Consider the following 16,894-nt stretch of genomic DNA (forward strand, 5'->3'; position numbering starts at 1 on the left):
ACTCTGGCAGCACTGTAGAGGATGAACTGGTAGGGGCAAGACTATTTGGAGACTTGCAATAATATCTCAGGCAAAATATGAGGAAGGCTTAAACTAGGGCAATGAATGAAGGCTGGAGAGAACATGGGTTTGAGGAAGTTTAAGGAGATAGCATCTGCATACTTGGTTGCCATTTGGGTGAAGTGAAAGAAGGAGAAGTGGTCTCGAAAATGTTATGTGGCGTGTTTCGCTTGGAGATAATGAATTCAAAGTGATGCCTGCTGTAACAGGTGTGCACAGTGCTGTAGAGGGTGCTTACAGTTCAGCTTAGGGCTGGTAGGAAGTAACATGTGAGTCTTCCTGAAGTCAGTCGGTCTGGGGGTCATTGTCCTAAACAGAGAAGATAGGAAGGAAATAGGAGCTGAGCATTTAGAGGTATTCTTTGTGGTTTAATATTATACCCATGGGTCATCCTCAAAAGATGTGCCCGGATTTCCCGGGGACTTTCGGAAACCCAGCTACCTTCCGACCCCGCGGAACGCTCCAAGAGGAAGCGTCGCTAGGCCACCAGAGGGCGCCAGGCGGGCCGCAGCGACCCCAGAGTCGCGTTATGGCCGCGGCGCGGGTACAGCTGCTCCTGTCCGGGCGTCCGGAGTCGGTGAGCTTCGCACGGAGTGTGTGTGGCCTCCTGGGAGCCGGGCCAGGGCTCGGGCCGTGGCCCATTCACTGCAGCTTGAAGCGAGGACGGCTTGTCCTCTCCAGCAGGCCCTTCCCAGGCGCCTCCGCTAGGCTTCCGCTCCAGGTCAGCAGAAAGGGGCCTCAGAGCGGGGGTGGGGGCAGTGAAGGGCCGAAGACGGGGACTGAAATCGGGTGGGAACTGGCGACGAGGACCCCGCCTCCAACGCGCGGGGTAGCCCCATTTTTGAAAGTCACGCCCACCCAGTGCCGCCCCACTTCTGAAGCCTTAACCCAGCTGGCTTCCTTCTGCCAGCGACCCCCTTTCTGCCCTTTTGCGGCCCTGGACGAGCGGCCCAGGGTTCCTGGGGCTGAGCTGCCCACAGATCGAGGTGTGGACCTGGGTGTGGCCGTCATTCTGCAGTCCAGCGACAAGACTGTCTTGCTGACCAGAAGGGCACGCACCCTCAGCGTTTCCCCCAACCTCTGGGTACCCCCGGGTGAGTATTCTGGGGACAAGGCCCCACGTACAGAAAATAAATTTGCCCTTTCCCCGCAACAATGTTTTCCCCAGTCTTAAAAGGATAAAGTGGGCCCCAAAATGTGGCATCTTCATAGCCACAAGTGACTGCAACTCCCTGTGTCCACTGGGGGGGAGAGAAATGTCAACAGTGAGTGGGCGGTCCCTGGTCAAGACCACCACCATTCACCTATTGGCCCCGCTGTTGTTGCAGGTGGGCACGTGGAACTTCAGGAGGAGGTAACCAGTCAGCTGATCCAACCTGAGCCAAGAGACCCATGCCTAGGACCACCTTGGGTGTGGGCTGAGGGAGGGGCAAGCAGGAGGACTTGGAGGAATCAGGCACTGGCCAATCTGATGTGTCCTCTCTGACTCCCAGCTGCTGGACGGAGGGCTTCGAGAACTTTGGGAAGAGTGTGGACTACACCTGCCCCAGGGCCAGTTCTCTTGGGTCCCTCTGGGTTTATGGGAGGTGAGACAAGGAGCTGGGAGAAGCCCCTTCATATTTAACCAACAGACCTCAACAACTACCCACCAAAGTCCATAGATCAGCCCCTACCTGCCTTGGCTACAAGGGAAACAATAGCACATAAGTGGGCTGGAGTCCCCAAATCCATAACCCTCACCCATGTCCCTGCTGTGTCATCTATACCATCCATGCCCTCAGCTTTTGGCCACCATTTTGTTTCACCCTAAAGCTGTATTAACAAAGTCTCAAAAAGTGACAGAAAGGGCCGGGTGTGGTGGCTCATGCCTATAATCCCAGCACTTTGGGAGGCCGAGGTGGGCGGATCACGTGAGGTCAGAAGTTCGAGACCAGCCTGGACAACATGGCAAAACCGCGTCTCTACTAAAAATACAAAAATTAGCTGGGCGTGGTGGCAGTCACCTGTAATCCCAGCTACTCTGGAGGCTGAGGCTGGAGAATCGCTTGAACCCAAGAGGCAGAGGTTGCAGTGAGCCAAGATCGCGCCACTGCAGGCCAGCCTGGGTGACAAGAGCGAAACTCCATCTGAAAAAAAAAAAAAGAAAAAACATGACAAAGTTCTCACTTTTGCTGTTTTCTTTTCCTAGTCTGCCTACCCTCCTAAGCTGAGCTGGGGTTTACCCAAGTACCATCACATTGTTCTGTATCTACTCGTGATCTCCCAGGAATCACAGCAGCAGCTGCAGGTAGGGCTGGCAGTGAGGGAAGGAAACAGGGCTCAGGGGAGCCCAAGCAACCTGGTTCTGCCTGTGATTGGAAGCTGGGCGGCAGGGGTGGGGGGAAGGGGGCGGGGGTCAGAGATAACCAAGAATGTGCAATACCCTTTCCCGTTGCGCCTGCCTTTCTCCTTGAAAAGTGCAGGTAGGTTTTGATCACGAACAGGTATCCCAGGGAGAGGCAATGACTGAGGGGTCACCATGTCTGACCCCAGGCCCGGATCCAACCAAACCCAAGTGAGGTGAGCGCCCTTATGTGGCTGACACCAGATGTAGCTGCTGCAGTGGCTGCCACAGAGGATGGGACAGAGACACCCAGACTTCTCCCCCAGGACCTACCACCCTCTGTCCTGTAAGTAAGAGCTTCTCCCTCAGCCTCTAATACACCAGCATATTCATGTTGAGAAGTACAGCGTCTATCCTCTCCTCAGGATGGAATTTGGTGGTGTGGGGAGATTTAAAGAGAGTGGGTCAGGTGATAATTAAGAAGATCCATGAGATCTAAGACACTGACCATCAAACCCCAAGGATTCGTGCTCTAACTGGCTAGCATTGAAGGTCTAAGTGTCAGTTCTAACAGAGGGGCAAGTCATTTAACCCTCCTTGAACCTGTTTCCTTTCTGCAAATGAGATCAACACCCACCACCTCCTGTGGTAGTTGGGAGGATTCGGGGACCTCACATACATGTAAGTTCTTTGTAAGCTACAAGGCACAGCCCCAACAGGAGTTGTCACTATGCAGTGCACTGGAACTAGAAGAGGATGGAAGAGCCCGACCTCTGGTCCTGCCTATGTCCACCCTGCTGCGGATGATCCCAACCATGGCAGAGGGCAAAGAGAGAGTCAGCACTGGAACCAAGTTTGCCCTCAGGCTCTGGCTGCAACATCTGGGCAGGGAAAAGTGAAAAGGGACTGGAGAGCTCCACAGCACTGGGCTGGAATGGTCTGGTTTTTACAGACATGGGGGAAAGGAAGGAAGGACAACCTCTCTAGGAATTCCTCCATGGAACACCCCCACCGTGTAAAAGTGCAGCTCACCTGGACCCAGGGCCAGCAAAGGAAGAATGGAACATGGACCCTCTTCCCCCAAACCAGGGGTCTGGAAAGTGAAGTGTAAAATCCCCTCCCTAGCCCATCTCCGTGACACTCACAGAACATTCACAACCTTTATTATGGGTGAGAGCTTCACTACAACTTTAGGAATAAAAAGTAAAATTACAACACAGGTCCCAGGCCTTGGACGAGCCTGAAAAAGAGGATTGGGAAGGAGGGCACAGGGTCCTCCCACCTCCCTGGAAAGGTGCAGAATGAGCCAGGCCTAACCACAGGGCCATGAGCCTCTAGAAGCTTAGGGCGGAATAAGAAACACTGTGAACTTAAATATATAAATAGAGAGAGACCCAAGCAATAGGCCGGGCCTGACTCCCAAACCACTGGGGGATCATGGCTAAGGCCTTACATCCTCCTCTGTCATACTGGAGTAGGAGGCAGGGGAAGTCATCTTTGGAGTATTTTGGTTTTTCTTATTTATGTACAAAAAAATCCACATCCACAATCCAAAATAAAGTTCTCTGTCCATCTCTGAAACTGCCTGTCTCAGTTTTTCCACCTGTCTGTGTGGCCAAAGGGAAGGGAATGGAATGGACATGAAGAGACAATGGATGTGAAGAAGAAATAGAGCCATGGGTTTGGGGGATAAGAAGAGAGAGCATTTGGGGTTCAAGAGAGGTGCCCCTTTCCCAAGAGGCTCTAGACACAGTTGAGGCTGAGGGTTCAGCCCTTCTCCCAGCTCACATCCCATCCCATTTACCTCCCACTGCCTAGGTTAACATACCCAAAGGAATGTGCCACCATCTAAAGAACATTTCCAAAAACAAACCCCATTGTCCTTAAAAAGAGGTTAAATATTAACCCTTTGGGTGCTGGCCTTGTCGGGCAGAGATGAGGCCAAAAGTAGGCATCTGTGAAGGTCTGTCTGGCCCGTGGCCAGAGCCAGCAGAGGGATCAGAGTAGCTGGGGTTGGGACTCCACAGCATACTTGCTCAGTGTTGGGGGACAGTGAAGTTTCCATACTCCAAGGAACTCAGTCCAGGGAAATGATGTCTGACCGACAGCCAGTCAAAGAAGGACCTGAGGGTAGGGGTCCTCCATGCCCCTCCCTCAAGGCTCCCCCAGGGGCCACAATGCTGCTGACACGGCCAGGAGGGGGCGCTGGAGTGGCACTGCGGTGGGAGCTCCCCAACGTGGGGGCCAGTGGGCCCAGAAAGTGAGAAGGGGTCCCTCGGTACTGGAAGAAGTGGCCAAGGGCATCCTGCTCATCTAGTGAGGTGATGACGGAGGGGCCATAGTGCTAGGAATAATCAAGGACATAGTTTAAGATCTCATCCTGACTTCCCCACCTCCCAGTCACTCATCTCAGAAATGCCGTATGGGGGCAATCAACCCCTGTGGATCCCAAGGTATTCTCTGAGAAAAGGGAGAGCCTCTCCCTCTTTCCCCTACTTCCCCACACCCTTCCCCTTTCCCTGCCTTGAGAGCTCCTCCAACTTGCTAGGTTCTTGGCGTTGTGGGTGTCTGAAATGTGTGGAATGTCCGGTTAGAGCAGGCATGGTGCTCTAAGTGCACACGGGGGTGGGGGTGAGTAGGCCGGGGCAAAATAGTAACAGGGGATCTACGAAGGAGGCCTAAGTAGGAATCTCAGGAACTACCAGTGGGCCTGAGGAGGGTAATAAGCTACCTACACCCTACTGCCCTCACAGAAAAGCAGATTTACATCCCCAGAGATCATAAGAGAGGGAGGGGTCCCATCAGTGCCTAAAGGACACTTCAGAGATCTGAGACCTTCTGAAGAAAGAACCACTTACCTGACTCTCTGTCTGAAGAAATGAAAATAAATCTAAACCTGGCAAGAAAAGAAAAATCAAAATCAACCTCCTATCTGACCCCTTTACCACCAAAAGACAAAGCACTTTGGACTGTGGCCCCTTGCAGGAGAAGCAGGAAGTTTTGAGAAGGAACAGGGGTTCTGATGTAGCTCTGGGGCGGGTGTGGCAGTGCAGGGTCCATCTTATGATCCATGTCATACCTTGGATATCGGCTCCCAGTGGGAAGGCAGGTGGGTACTCATGTAGTGGGAGACTGGACAGGAAATCCCCACCCAATGCACCCATGGCAGGGCTCCTTAGCACCGAGGATGGCTGGTGGCCAGACGTCAGGACTCTGTGGGTAGAGAAGAGCTGAGGCAGCCAGCAAACCACAGATGCCCTCACCCAGCTCAGGTCCCCAGGTTCCCTCTCTGTCCCCTCCACATTTCTCTTGCCCCAGGCTTTGTCCAATGATCAGAAAGCATTCCTGACTTCTTCCCCTGTCCCTTTTGCCATAAATTCAGCCTATTTTCTCATACCCTTTGCTTCCAGGTAGGGCTGGGATGGCAGCTGAGGTGACAGAACAGTGCTTCTTGGTAGGGGGCAGATCCTCCTCATCTGATGAGCTTTCTATTGTCAAGTCAATAACTTCGACCTTCTTCTTATTCTCTGATGGATTTCCCTCCTGGACTGGGCTGTACTGGAGGCCTGCGGATATTACGAAGACTATGTCTCAGAGAAGAGGCCATCCAAGATTTAGCTTAGCTGGGGAACAGGGGGTCACTCACCATCCAGCCCATACCCTGGCGGGGGGCAAACCTCAGATGCCTCCTTCTTGGGTTTCATTGGGCACCAGGATCCATCTTCCATGAATTGGATCTCATCACAATCTGAACAGGAACTAAGAATCTCCATAAATAAACTGGGGGAGGAGAGAGATGAAAATTCATGGGGCTGGGAGATGAGCGGAACAGTAGCCAGAGAGTTCTATAACTCGCCTTCCTGTACCTCAGTTTCCTCATCTGTAAAATAAGGACATTATCCATCCTACTGGACCTCTCTGAGTTGTTGGAATCAAGTAACAGAAGGTATGTAAAAGAGCTTTGCAAACTAAGTAACAGGTTTTAAAATAAATACAATCTGAGGCCGGGTGAAGTGGCTCACGCCTGTAATCCCAGCACTTTGGGAGGTAGAGACAGGTGAATCACTTGAGGCTTGGAGTTTAAGACCAGCCTGGCCAACATGGTGAAACCTCATCTCTACTAAAAATACAAAAATTAGCCAGGTGTGGTGGCACATGCCTATAATCCCAGCTACTTGGGAGGCTGAGGCACGAGAATCGCTTGAACCCGGGAGGCAGAGGTTGCAGTGAGGCTAGATCACACCACTGTTCTCCACCTTGGGCAACAGAGCAAGGCTCTGCCTCAAAAAAAAAAAAAAAAAAAAAGGCCGGAGCTGTGGCTCACACCTGTAATCACACTTTCAAAAGTCGAGGCAGGTGGATCACCTGAGGTCAGGAGTTCGAGACCAGCCTGGCCAACATGGTGAAACCTCATCTCTACCAAAAATACAAAATTAGCCGGATGTGGCAGCACATGCCTGTAATCCCAGCTACTTGGGAGGCTGAGGCAGGAGAATTGCTTGAACCCAGAAGGCAGAGGTTGCAGTGAGTCGAGATCATAAGACTGTGCCATACCACTCCAGCCTGGGCCAGGCATGGTAGCTCATGCCTGCAATCCCAGCACTTTGGGAAGCCAAGGTGGGAAGATCACTTGGGGCCAGGAGGTCGAGGCTGCAGTGAGCTATGATTGTGCTACTATACTCCAGTCTGGGCAACAGAACAAGACCCTGTCTCAAAAACAGACAAATAAACAAACACAAAAAAAACAGCCAGGGAGGACTGGGAACAAGAACCATAATGTAGATTCCGAAAAGGGGTTAAGACTAGCAAGATCAAAAGATCAGAACTTCCAGGCCCTCAAAAGAACCTTACTGCAATGCTCAGTGGGAAGTCAGATAGTTGTTACAGATGATACACTATGACAGTTCAGTACCGGCTCTGCCACTTAACAATGTAACCTTGAGCAAGATTCAATCTCTCTCGGCCTCAGTTTCCTCATGTGTAATGATACTACCTATCTCATAGGGTTATTGTTTTCTTTTTTTTTTTTTTTTCTGGGTGAGTGTCACTAGCCAATCATAGGATTATTTCTTTTTTTGAGACAGGGTCTCAATCTGTTGCCCAGGCTGGGGTGCAGTAATGCAGTCATAGCTCACTACAGCCTCAAACTCCTGGGTTCAAACCTTCCTCCCCACTCAGCCTCCTGAGCAGCTAAGACTACAGTCATGAGCTATTATACCATGCCTGGCTAACTTTCTTAATTTTTTATAGAGAGAGGGTCTTACTCTGTTGCCCAGGCTGGTCTCAGACTCCTAGCCTCAAATGATCTTTCCATGTCGGCCTTCCAGTGTTGGAATTACAGATGTGAGCCACTGCACCCAGTCCATAAGCTTATTGTGAGGTTTCAATGAGATAACTCATTAAAAGTACTCAGCAAGATGCCTTGTATATACTAAGTTCTTAATATTGCCCTCCCACTCCACATACACACACATACACACACACACACAAATTGGCAAAAGGGATAGATAAGGTGAGAACTGGGGTTCATGTGAGGAGAAGTAAGCCATATAAATTAAAAACCCTGAAGGAGGTGGTGGCTAAAAAAGAAATATAGACTGGGTATGGTGTCTCACGCCTGTAATCCCAGCACTTTGGGAGGCCGAGGTGGGCGGATCACCTGAGGTCAGGAGTTCAAGACCAGCCTGCCCAACATGGTGAAACCCCGTCTCTACTAAAGATACAAAAATTAGCCAGGCGTGGTGGCACGGACCTGTAATCCCAGCTACTCAGGAGGCTGAGGCAGGAGAATCGCCTGAACCCAGGAGGCGGAGGTTGCAGTGAGCCAAGATTGCACCACTGCACTCCAGCCTGGGCAACAAAGTAAGGCTCCATCTCAAAAAAAAAAAAAGAAAAAGAAAAAGAAATAACAAAGAAAAGAGGGTCCTAGCAGATGTCCTAGGTTAAGAGGAAGCAAAATGGCCCTACCCATCAATGATAAGAGATTCATAGGGAGCCTTCTTGTCACACACAGGACATGTCCACGTAGGCTTCTTCTCATTCATCTGGAGATAAAGGGCAGCATCGAAGCTCTGCAGGTGGGCGCAGGTGAGGGCACGACAAGGGACAGTGAGGCGCATCTTCCCTAGCTGAGGAGAAGCAATTTCTCTTGTCAGAGGCTCCAGTCTGGTTTCATCCCAGAAAACTTCACTCCAGTATTCCTAGGAACCCTCATCAAAGTCCACAGGCTAAACCCAACTCCCTTCCCACCCTGTTCCCTTCTCCCCTTTTACCCACCGGGCACATGAGTGACACCCGGAGACTCGTAGTGGCCACCTCACTGTCAGGGTCAGCAGTCAATTTCTCCTTGACTGAAACAAAAGTGAGGCCAGAGCCATGGGGTCAGCAAGGCTGGAGGCAGCCCAGGAGCTGGTAAGGCCAGGAACAGATGGCTCTGGCTGAGAGGGTGCTGGGTGGAGCGTCTTTGGGGGCCAGTGGGACGTCACATGGAGTGGTCTGGGATATGGATGATAAAGGCTGGGTGTAGGGGATTTTCCCATCCCTGAAGATGCTTAAACATAGCTGGGTGACACTCTGGCTATGTTAGAGATGATGTGGAGGAGTTGAAGCATCATGTGAGGGTTAGATTAGAGGATCCCTAAGATTCTTTCCAGTCCAGAGAGCCCATATTCTAGCACGGCTGGAGTTAGGGACTGTGAGGTGCAAAGCAGATACATAAATGGAAATGCAAGGGTGTCACTCACTGCCTGGGAGTGGTCCAACTTCAACTATAAAGACTGGAAGACTGGTCGGGGTAGAGGGGGAGGGATGTGGTTCATGTGAGAAGGAAGTAAGTTGTCAAAAAAGAGGTACGGGTTTAATTATGAAGACAGGAGGGCCAGGAAGACATGGATCCAGATCAGGTGGGGAAGAGAGGAAAGACGTTACTCACTCAGTGCCCGCGAGTGGTCTGGGTTCCGGATTCCCTTTGCTCTAAGTTTTTGTAGAAGGGTTCCTGCAGTCAACTGCCTCACCAGGTACACAGACAAGGAGTAATTCTACTTGGAGGCAGGGGGTAGACAATTAGCCTCTGCTTCTCATACCACCACTGCCCACTTTTGTTCCATGAGGACCAGAGACAGACCCATAAAGAGAAAAGTGCTTCTCCAACCCAGGACACTGGATGGTTCCCCTTCACCCTCAGCAGGCTTTTCCCGGCACCCTGCTTTAGCTGTGCTCACCCGTCCGAACTCAGATGACCAATTGACCACAATGGTGTTGGGAACAGTGGCTGAGAGTCGAGCCAGAGGTGTGATGTTGATGGGGCGGCTGGGCCTCTTGGGCTCAGCCCCATTCTTGGTTGGGGGAAGGTAACCCTGGAGAAGGGAGGGACCGGTCAGTGGAGAAGTGGCTCTGGGAAGGGGCTCTGCTCTTTCAACAAAGGATATCTTGTCTCGGGTTATTCACTCCCTGGAGGGAAGGCCAACTCCCTCACTCACTGACCAAGGGGATGGAGGCCCATTCAGTGGCTCACAGAACTGGAGCACTGTCTCGGGCTGTGTGTGGGGTTCACTCCTGGGGAGAAAAAAGGAACGAACGCACTCACTGAGTTCCTGAGGAGGAGGAATAAGGATGCCTCACCTTTTCCAACTCTCAGCTCTGGGGTCATGACTTATAAGTCTTTCTGGCCAGGTGCGGTGGCTCACGCCTGTAACCCCAGCACTTTAGGAAGCCGAGGTGAGCAGATCACCTAAGGTCAGGAGTTCGAGACCAGCCTGGCTAACATGGTAAAACCCTGTCTCTAATAAAAATACAAAAATTAGCTGGGCAGGGTGGTGGGCACCTGTAATCCCAGCTACTTGGGAGGCTGAGGCAAGAGAATCGCTTGAACTTGGGAGGCAGCGGTTGCAGTGAGCCGAGATCCCGCCACTGCACTCCAGCCTGGGTGACAGAGCAAGGACTCTGTTTCCAAAAAAAAAAAAAAAGAAGTCTTTCTTAAATCTCGGGTTGAACTAATGTCCTCCTCCGAGTTCTGACAGAACCTTTGTTCAGCCCTATCTCAATACTCTTGAGATGATATTGATTCAGTCAGTAAACTGAGCACCTACTATGTGCCACGCACTGTGCTAGGCATACCTCTTTCAGAACAGGTTTGTAGTTAATATTTATGAACTGAAACGGTAAGGGATAACTGACAGAAGAAAGGGAGAGCATTTACCGGCAGGGGGCACAGTTTCCCATTGACCTTGACAAAGAGGTTGGGGGGAAAATAATCTTCCTGGGGGCAGCTGGTCTCACAGAGACAGAACCTGGTAAGAGATGAGAAAGGAAGAAAGACTGGGAAGAAATTTCTTTAGCTGAAGCTGGCAGAGAGACAGGGAACCCCAGAAAATCAGTCATAGATGTCTGTAGCCCTCAGCATCCAACAAAAGTCCCAGGGCTGCAGTAGGCAGTGGCAGAGCAGGGACATCTTGTAAGGGTATCTGTCATACTCCTACTTCACTCCTACCCCTAATGCGTACCCAGCATAGGGAGGATGAACTCACCTTAGCTGCACCTGTATGGTATAATCACATTTGGCTCCTGGCAGAACCTCTCTGTAACAAGGAGGGAGACGAAGAGATATCAGCATGTAGCCCCCAGAGGGCAGAGGTGAACGCACAGAGAGGCTGAAAGTTAGATGTCCGGAGGATAGAGAAGAGACACACAAAAGAACGAGAGACAAGTAGGTACAAGAGGATGGATAGGGAAAAGCGCAGGGCAGAAGAGAAGAAAGTCAGAAAGCAGAGTCCAGGGGTAACCCCCCAGGGATGAGGGAGGAAGACTGGAAGAGATGTACCTGGATGTAAGAATCTGCTGCACTTGCTGGGGTGTGAGGGCAAAGGTAAAGTGCGCTTCCTCAAACCGCTGGCTAGAAGTGGATGCTGAGGATACAAAGGGGCAGTTATTCCAAGCCCATGCACAGGCAGCCACAGAAATCACCCCCATCCCAGGTCGCTGATCCCATAGGACTAAAGCCTAAGAAATGTTTGGGGAATAGGTAGGGAGTCCAGAAGACTAAGGGACCACAAAGAGCCATACCAAGGGTGGTGGGCCGGATGAGCTCCCCGTAGACTTCATAGAAGGGCAATGGTTTCATGGTGACATCAGGGTGCACAGGCTGGGCCAGAGGGGGGTGCATGTCCACCTCACGCTTGGGGCCCAGCAGGGTGCCAGGGGCCAAGAGGGTTGGGGGAATGGGAGCTAGAGGACCAGGGGAGCCTACAGGAGAGGTGCCAGGAGGCAAAGAGAGAAGGGAGAGATCAGAGGGCCCCAGGGTCTTCCGGGGAAAGCGTCGTCGGTAAAGCTCTTTGATCTTCATCTGGACGCTAGGGGCACAGCTGGACTTCAGGAGGTGCAGGGCCTTGGCCAGGAGCTCGTGCTTCCGCCCACTCTTGTTCCGGCCAGCAAAGCCAAGAAGCACCTGGAGCTCAGACACCCGGAAACTCATCACCATGTGCTGTGGAGAAGAACAGAGAAGCTTGAGAATCCTCCGTTGCACAGGCCTGCCCTGCCAAGACATGGGCTGAGCTACCAGGTGGGTAGTGCCTTTTTCCCTCCAGCACTGATGGGAAAGATGATGCTTCGCAGCTAGTGGATTACTGCCAGGTAGTCAACCTATCCAAAGGGACATCTCAGTCCCACTTTAGCAACCATCAGGTCAGCATCATCACCACCCCCTGCCCACCCCAAGCTTGAGCAACACTGTCTGTCTCCCCAGGCCTGGAAGTGGCCAGAGTGGGGCAGGGAATGGCAGACAGCAAGCCACCCTCAGACACACCTCCAAGTCTATACAGCCTCCCGCCTCCATCCCTGCCTCTAGTCTGGACTCTCCTTTAAGCTGCTTATCTCCTCTCTTGCCCTTTCTCAGACACTCAAACTCATCCCAGCCTCCTGGGAAGAGGATAGGAGACAGGGAGAAGGAGGGAGAGACAAGAGGATTCAAGCCAGACAGCCCCACGGGGAAGAAAGGGGCCAGGTGGCTGGAGGATTGTGCCCTTCAGCCCACCCCTCCAAACCACCTTAATTCCTCGGCTATTTCCCCCAAGCCTCTGAAGCTTCTGTGGGCCGGGGTTTTCAGGTCAGGGTTCAATGCTCATTACTCCCCCAGATCCTTTCTTGGAATCATTAATATAACCGCCCCCTCCCCACAACTTAGTCCTATTTTTCTGGAAGGGAAACAGGACCAAAACTTAGGTTGAGGAGATTAACAGTGATTCACTGAGTCCAAGTATCCTGCCTGTTTACTCTATCTGCCAGGAACCATTATCTGGCGTCTCTCCTACATAGAGAAAATAATACTCCTGTACAACCTACAGCCCCCCTACACGGGTGGAAGAGGAGCGGCCAGAGCTCTAAACAGAGGCCCTGGGTGGGTGAAGGAAAAGCCTCTGAGTCAGGGCACAGAATCGCAAATTCCCTGAAGGTAGCTGGGCCCAGTGGCTAGACCTCCAGACTGCCCAGGACCATAGCTCCATTTCAAAGGGCAGAAGAAAACCAGGAGGCATGGGGATGAACTCGGTGGTTTAAGGTTCTATGAGATGTCCTCAGACGTGGTCACCCTCCAAACTCTGTGTGGCAGAAGGAGGGGAGCGCTCTCCTTAGAGGGAGGACTCCCTTCTGTGAATCTCTACGAGATCCTGTCATGGGCAGGGCTTGCTAGCCCTACACAATTCTTCTCACAGGAGGCTTTGTCTTGGACCCCTTTTGTGGAATGTGATGAGAAACTTGCTCCTCTTTCTCCCCATCTTTATCTCCTCTGTCCTGTCTTATTTTTTCCATTAGCTTTCCCTATAACTTCCCTCCTTTCTATCTCATAGTTTCACATGCCTCTGCCTCTGCCCAAACATCGCGATTCACTAAGGCAGAACCTTCCTCTGAGCCTCCAGGATGCTTCTGCCCCACCCCTCGAGGTATCGGCCCGCACAGCCCCGCCCCCTGCATCTCAGCCGCCTACTGGTATTTCCCAAAGCTCGGATCCCGAGAGTAGCCCCAAAGACCCTACCCTTTCAGCTGCCTTTCCCCCGGAGCCTCCCCTACATCTGCCCCGCGGTCCCATCCCTGCATCTGCCCCCTACTGTCGCATCTCTTGGCCTCGATCGACTCGCCCCCAGTGCCTCTACAGCAGCTTTTCCCCCTGGCCCTACCCCAACAACTGCCCCTACTACTAAATCCGACTTCTACCCTTCGTCCCCGCCCCCTGCGCCTCAGCCCCCAACAGCTGCAATTCCCCTCGGCCCCACCCCTACATCTGCCCCGCAGCCCCGCCCCCGGAGCCCCGCCGCAGCCCCTTCCTCGCTCTCAGCCACTTCTTTCCCATCCTCAGCAGCCCGTGCCTGCCACGTCGTCGGCGCCCACCCGAGCCCCGGCACCCAGTCTCGGTCGCTTCCCGGACACGGCGTACCGCCGGAATCAGTCCAGATGGGGATGGGGGAGGGGGCCGGTACCTTTAATTCGCCCAGCTCCGCCATCTTGAGACATCGCAGGCGCCCTAGCCGGAGCCGGAGCTCAGGCCCAGGGACCGGCGCACAACTCTCCACCCCGGCGGCGGCCGCAAATGCCGCCTGCTCCGCCCCGTCCGGCCCCCTATACCTCCCCTTCCCGGCCCCGCCCGCCTGGCTTCGGACTAGCCCCAGCCTGAGCCCCTCCCTCCACAGCGGACCCAGCAGCTACACGTCTGCGGCGGGTTGGCAGGACGCGTAGCCCCGGAGGGAGTTTATGGCCCCCAAGATCGCGGGGTCCCCTAGGGCAACGAAGAGGAGGCGGGCCCGAAGTGCCTGGTGGAGGGGGGCTTTGCCACGGCAGAGTTGGGAGGGGACAAGCTTTTAGGAAGCCAAAGATACTTGAAAGATGGAGGGAAAGTATCGGGAACTGCTAGAGCTCAGAGAAATGGGGGAGGGGGTAGCGAAGCTGGAGCGCAAACCCTCATCTCCATCTCTACATAAGTTTAAGCAACTAAAATCGAGAGGTCTTCCAACTCGGGAAATGGGCGAGCGCTGATCCGTCTTAGGGAAGCCGTGGAGTCGGCATTCAGTTCAAGACAGCTATGCTCAATTCACCCTCTCCTCCTCCCCCCCAACACCAACTACAATGCAGCTCGTGGTCCGATCGTAGGACTCAAACTCAGCAGCAAAAAAAGTTTGGTGCGGGGAGCGGGACTTACCAGCACAGTTGTGGGAAATGGAGAGAGGGTTCGGGAGGCTCAGAGGGCGGGCTGGAGAGGTGGGGGCATGGGGCTCGGCGCCGCTCCTGCTGTCCGCACGGCAGAAGTTCGGTCCAGCGGCCGGACGCGGCGGCCGCGGCTCCGCCCGGGCCGGAGCTCCGCCCGGCCTAGCGCTCGGGCTGGGGCCGCCCCCTCCACGGGAAGCCCGCCAGGACCGCCGAGAGGGAAGGGGGGCGGAGCTCGGGCGAGAGAGGGAGGGACTCAGAGCCCGGCGCTGGAGCGATTAACTCCTGGTGTGAGTGGATCTGGAGAGATGAGATCCTTGGATCCCATCATTCTCACTACCTCTGTGACCCCTCACGCTTATGTGTGGGATTGGGGTGGTGGCACGCTGCTGCTAAGGCCGTGTGAACCAGGTGTCTGACCGTATAAAGCAGTCTTCTTTGAAATGACAACTGTCTCTCCCTAGGGCAAAGCCTGGGCTACTGAATCCAAAGTGTACCTAACAGTAACTACTCCAGATACCCCTGCACAGTACCTCCACCAGAGCCCCCATACCTTTGGTGTAGCTGAAGATGAACTGAGGGGTTTTCTTGCCAACAAAAGGAATCTTTCTGTCCCTCTCTGAACTACCTACTCACTCTCCTTCCTCCAAAGCCTTGGACCCTCCAGAGGCCCCATCCCAACCAAGCTGATCACTCACATGCAGGCCCCAGATTAAATCTGTTTCTGTTTCCATGGAAATACCTATTTATTTATTTATGTTTGAGACGGAGTCTTACTCTGTCACCCAGGCTGGGGTGCAGTGGCGCAACTTGGCTCACTCTAACCTCCGCCTCCCGGGTTCAAGCAATTCTCCTGCCTCAGCCTCCCGAATAGCTGAGATTACAGGCCTGCGTCACCACGCCCGGCTAATTTTGTACTTTTAGTAGAGACAGGGTTTCACCATATTGGTCAGGCTGGTCTCAAACTCCTGACTTCGTCATCCGTCCGCCTTGCCTCGGCCTCCCAAAGTGCTGGGATTACAGGTGTGAGCCGCCATGCCTGGCCCAGAAAATACCAACTTAAGGGAAATGTACCCTTACTACATACTGAGAAACTCACAGCATTTTATAGTTGGCTGCATATTTGTTCAATAAATATTTGAGTGCTTATCAGGGATCATTAGGTGCTGAGGACATAAAAGCCTTGCAGGAGTTCACAGTCTAGCAGCAGGGACAAGACATGTTAAACCTATAATCAGCATACCAAAAAAAGTGCTTTGATAAATAGGAAGAGGTCTTTTATTTAGCTGAAGCCTTCAGTATAATCCTTCTCCTAAGACCCTACCCAGGCCAAAGATTGAAGATGCCAGCCTACCAATATTCCCAGGCACCTGTTGAACTGGAACTAGGCCCAATGACTTTGTGGTTTTTGTCCCTAGGGAAGATACCACCCTCTCCTAACACTCAGATTCTTTCCTTGCTGCTTTGCTACTCAAATTGGTGAGCGCTTCAGGCTAAACTTAGACTCAACTAATTCTAAATTCCAGCTGCTCCCCTCCAACACCTGAGTCTTCATCAGGTCCTGAGATCTTTTTTGCTGTTGTTCTGTTTAGTCCTCTAGATCAAAAGTTACTATGGTTTGTATTTCTGAGAATTTTCAGTAGTTGCAGGGTGAGGAAGGTAGGGAGGATTATTAAAAAGAGACAAAGCGGGGACCTTTGGGAAGTGATGGATATGTTCATTATCTTGATTGTGTAGTGGTTTTACAGGTGTATATACATATGAAAACATCAAATTGTATACTTCAAATATATGCATTTTACATGGAGAGACATATTGGCATATATCAATTGTACATCAATAAAGCTGTAAATGCTGGGCGCGGTGGCTCACGCCTGTAATCGCAGCACTTTGGGAGGCTGAGGTGGGCGGATCACCTGAGGTCAGGAGTTCGAGACTAGCCTGACCAACATGGAGAAACCCTGTCTCTACTAAAAATACAAAAAAATTAGCTGGGTGTGGTGGCACATGCCTGTAATTTCAGCTACTCAGGAGGCTGAGGCAGGAGAATCGTTTGAACCCAGGAGGCGGAGGTTGCAGTGAGCCGAGATTGCACCACTGCACTCCAGCCTGGTGACAAACCAAGACTCCGTCTCTAAATAAATAAATAAGATAAAACTGTAAACATTTAAGAGAAAACCTCGCCTTGAGTTCTAGTGATTTCATGAAGGAGGAATCTCCTTTAAAAGTTCATTTGGGCCGGGTGCGGTGGCTCACGCCTATAATTCCAGCACTTTGGGAGGCCAAGGCGGGCGGATCACGAGGCTGGGAGATCAAGACCATTTT

General features: G+C 52.4%; 2 protein-coding genes and 1 pseudogene across 4 annotated transcripts in view; 1 reads left to right on the forward strand and 2 right to left on the reverse strand.

Annotated features, from left to right (window-relative positions):
* Positions 1-16,894, reverse strand: part of LOC105550294 — a 931,651-nt pseudogene that overhangs the window by 426,685 nt on the left and 488,072 nt on the right. The gene's annotated exons all lie outside the window — the stretch shown is intronic.
* NUDT17 (nudix (nucleoside diphosphate linked moiety X)-type motif 17) lies at positions 129-3,487 on the forward strand. The gene is made up of 8 exons (XM_011995181.1): positions 129-781; positions 971-1,154; positions 1,389-1,414; positions 1,554-1,646; positions 2,249-2,347; positions 2,593-2,729; positions 3,120-3,271; positions 3,384-3,487. The coding sequence occupies exons 1-8, from the start codon at positions 443-445 to the stop codon at positions 3,485-3,487; spliced, it is 1,134 nt and encodes a 377-aa protein (XP_011850571.1). The 5' UTR covers positions 129-442.
* On the reverse strand, positions 3,530-14,639 carry PIAS3 (protein inhibitor of activated STAT, 3). Of its 2 annotated transcripts, XM_011995179.1 has the most exons (15): positions 14,565-14,639; positions 12,183-12,295; positions 11,444-11,861; positions 11,202-11,286; positions 10,909-10,959; positions 10,581-10,671; positions 9,604-9,738; positions 9,315-9,420; positions 8,660-8,733; positions 8,351-8,511; positions 6,030-6,163; positions 5,781-5,949; positions 5,463-5,596; positions 5,242-5,279; positions 3,530-4,727 (listed from the first exon to the last, which is right to left on the reverse strand). In XM_011995179.1, the coding sequence occupies exons 2-15, from the start codon at positions 12,210-12,212 to the stop codon at positions 4,461-4,463; spliced, it is 1,893 nt and encodes a 630-aa protein (XP_011850569.1). In that variant the 5' UTR covers positions 12,213-12,295; positions 14,565-14,639; the 3' UTR covers positions 3,530-4,460. The 2 variants fall into 2 exon arrangements, with proteins under 2 accessions (XP_011850569.1, XP_011850570.1); XM_011995180.1 differs by lacking the exons at positions 12,183-12,295; positions 14,565-14,639 and adding an exon at positions 13,849-14,102.

This window comes from Mandrillus leucophaeus, unplaced genomic scaffold (genome assembly GCF_000951045.1).
Source record: "Mandrillus leucophaeus isolate KB7577 unplaced genomic scaffold, Mleu.le_1.0 Scaffold475, whole genome shotgun sequence".
Taxonomy (NCBI): Eukaryota; Metazoa; Chordata; class Mammalia; order Primates; family Cercopithecidae; genus Mandrillus; species Mandrillus leucophaeus.

What these genes read in the sequence shown, in the direction of transcription:
- NUDT17 (XM_011995181.1), top strand. Translation starts at nt 443, where the DNA reads ATGGGTCATCCTCAAAAGATGTGCCCGGATTTCCCGGGGACTTTCGGA. An exon ending in AATCACAGCAGCAGCTGCAG is followed by an intron (nt 2,348 to 2,592) that starts GTAGGGCTGGCA and finishes GTCTGACCCCAG; the next exon opens with GCCCGGATCCAACCAAACCC. An exon ending in GACCTACCACCCTCTGTCCT is followed by an intron (nt 2,730 to 3,119) that starts GTAAGTAAGAGC and finishes GTCACTATGCAG; the next exon opens with TGCACTGGAACTAGAAGAGG.
- PIAS3 (XM_011995179.1), bottom strand. Translation starts at nt 12,212, where the DNA reads ATGGAGGCGGGAGGCTGTATAGACTTGGAG. An exon ending in GAGGCTGTATAGACTTGGAG is followed by an intron (nt 11,862 to 12,182) that starts GTGTGTCTGAGG and finishes TCTTCTCCACAG; the next exon opens with CACATGGTGATGAGTTTCCG. An exon ending in ACCATACAGGTGCAGCTAAG is followed by an intron (nt 10,672 to 10,908) that starts GTGAGTTCATCC and finishes ATCTCTTACCAG; the next exon opens with GTTCTGTCTCTGTGAGACCA.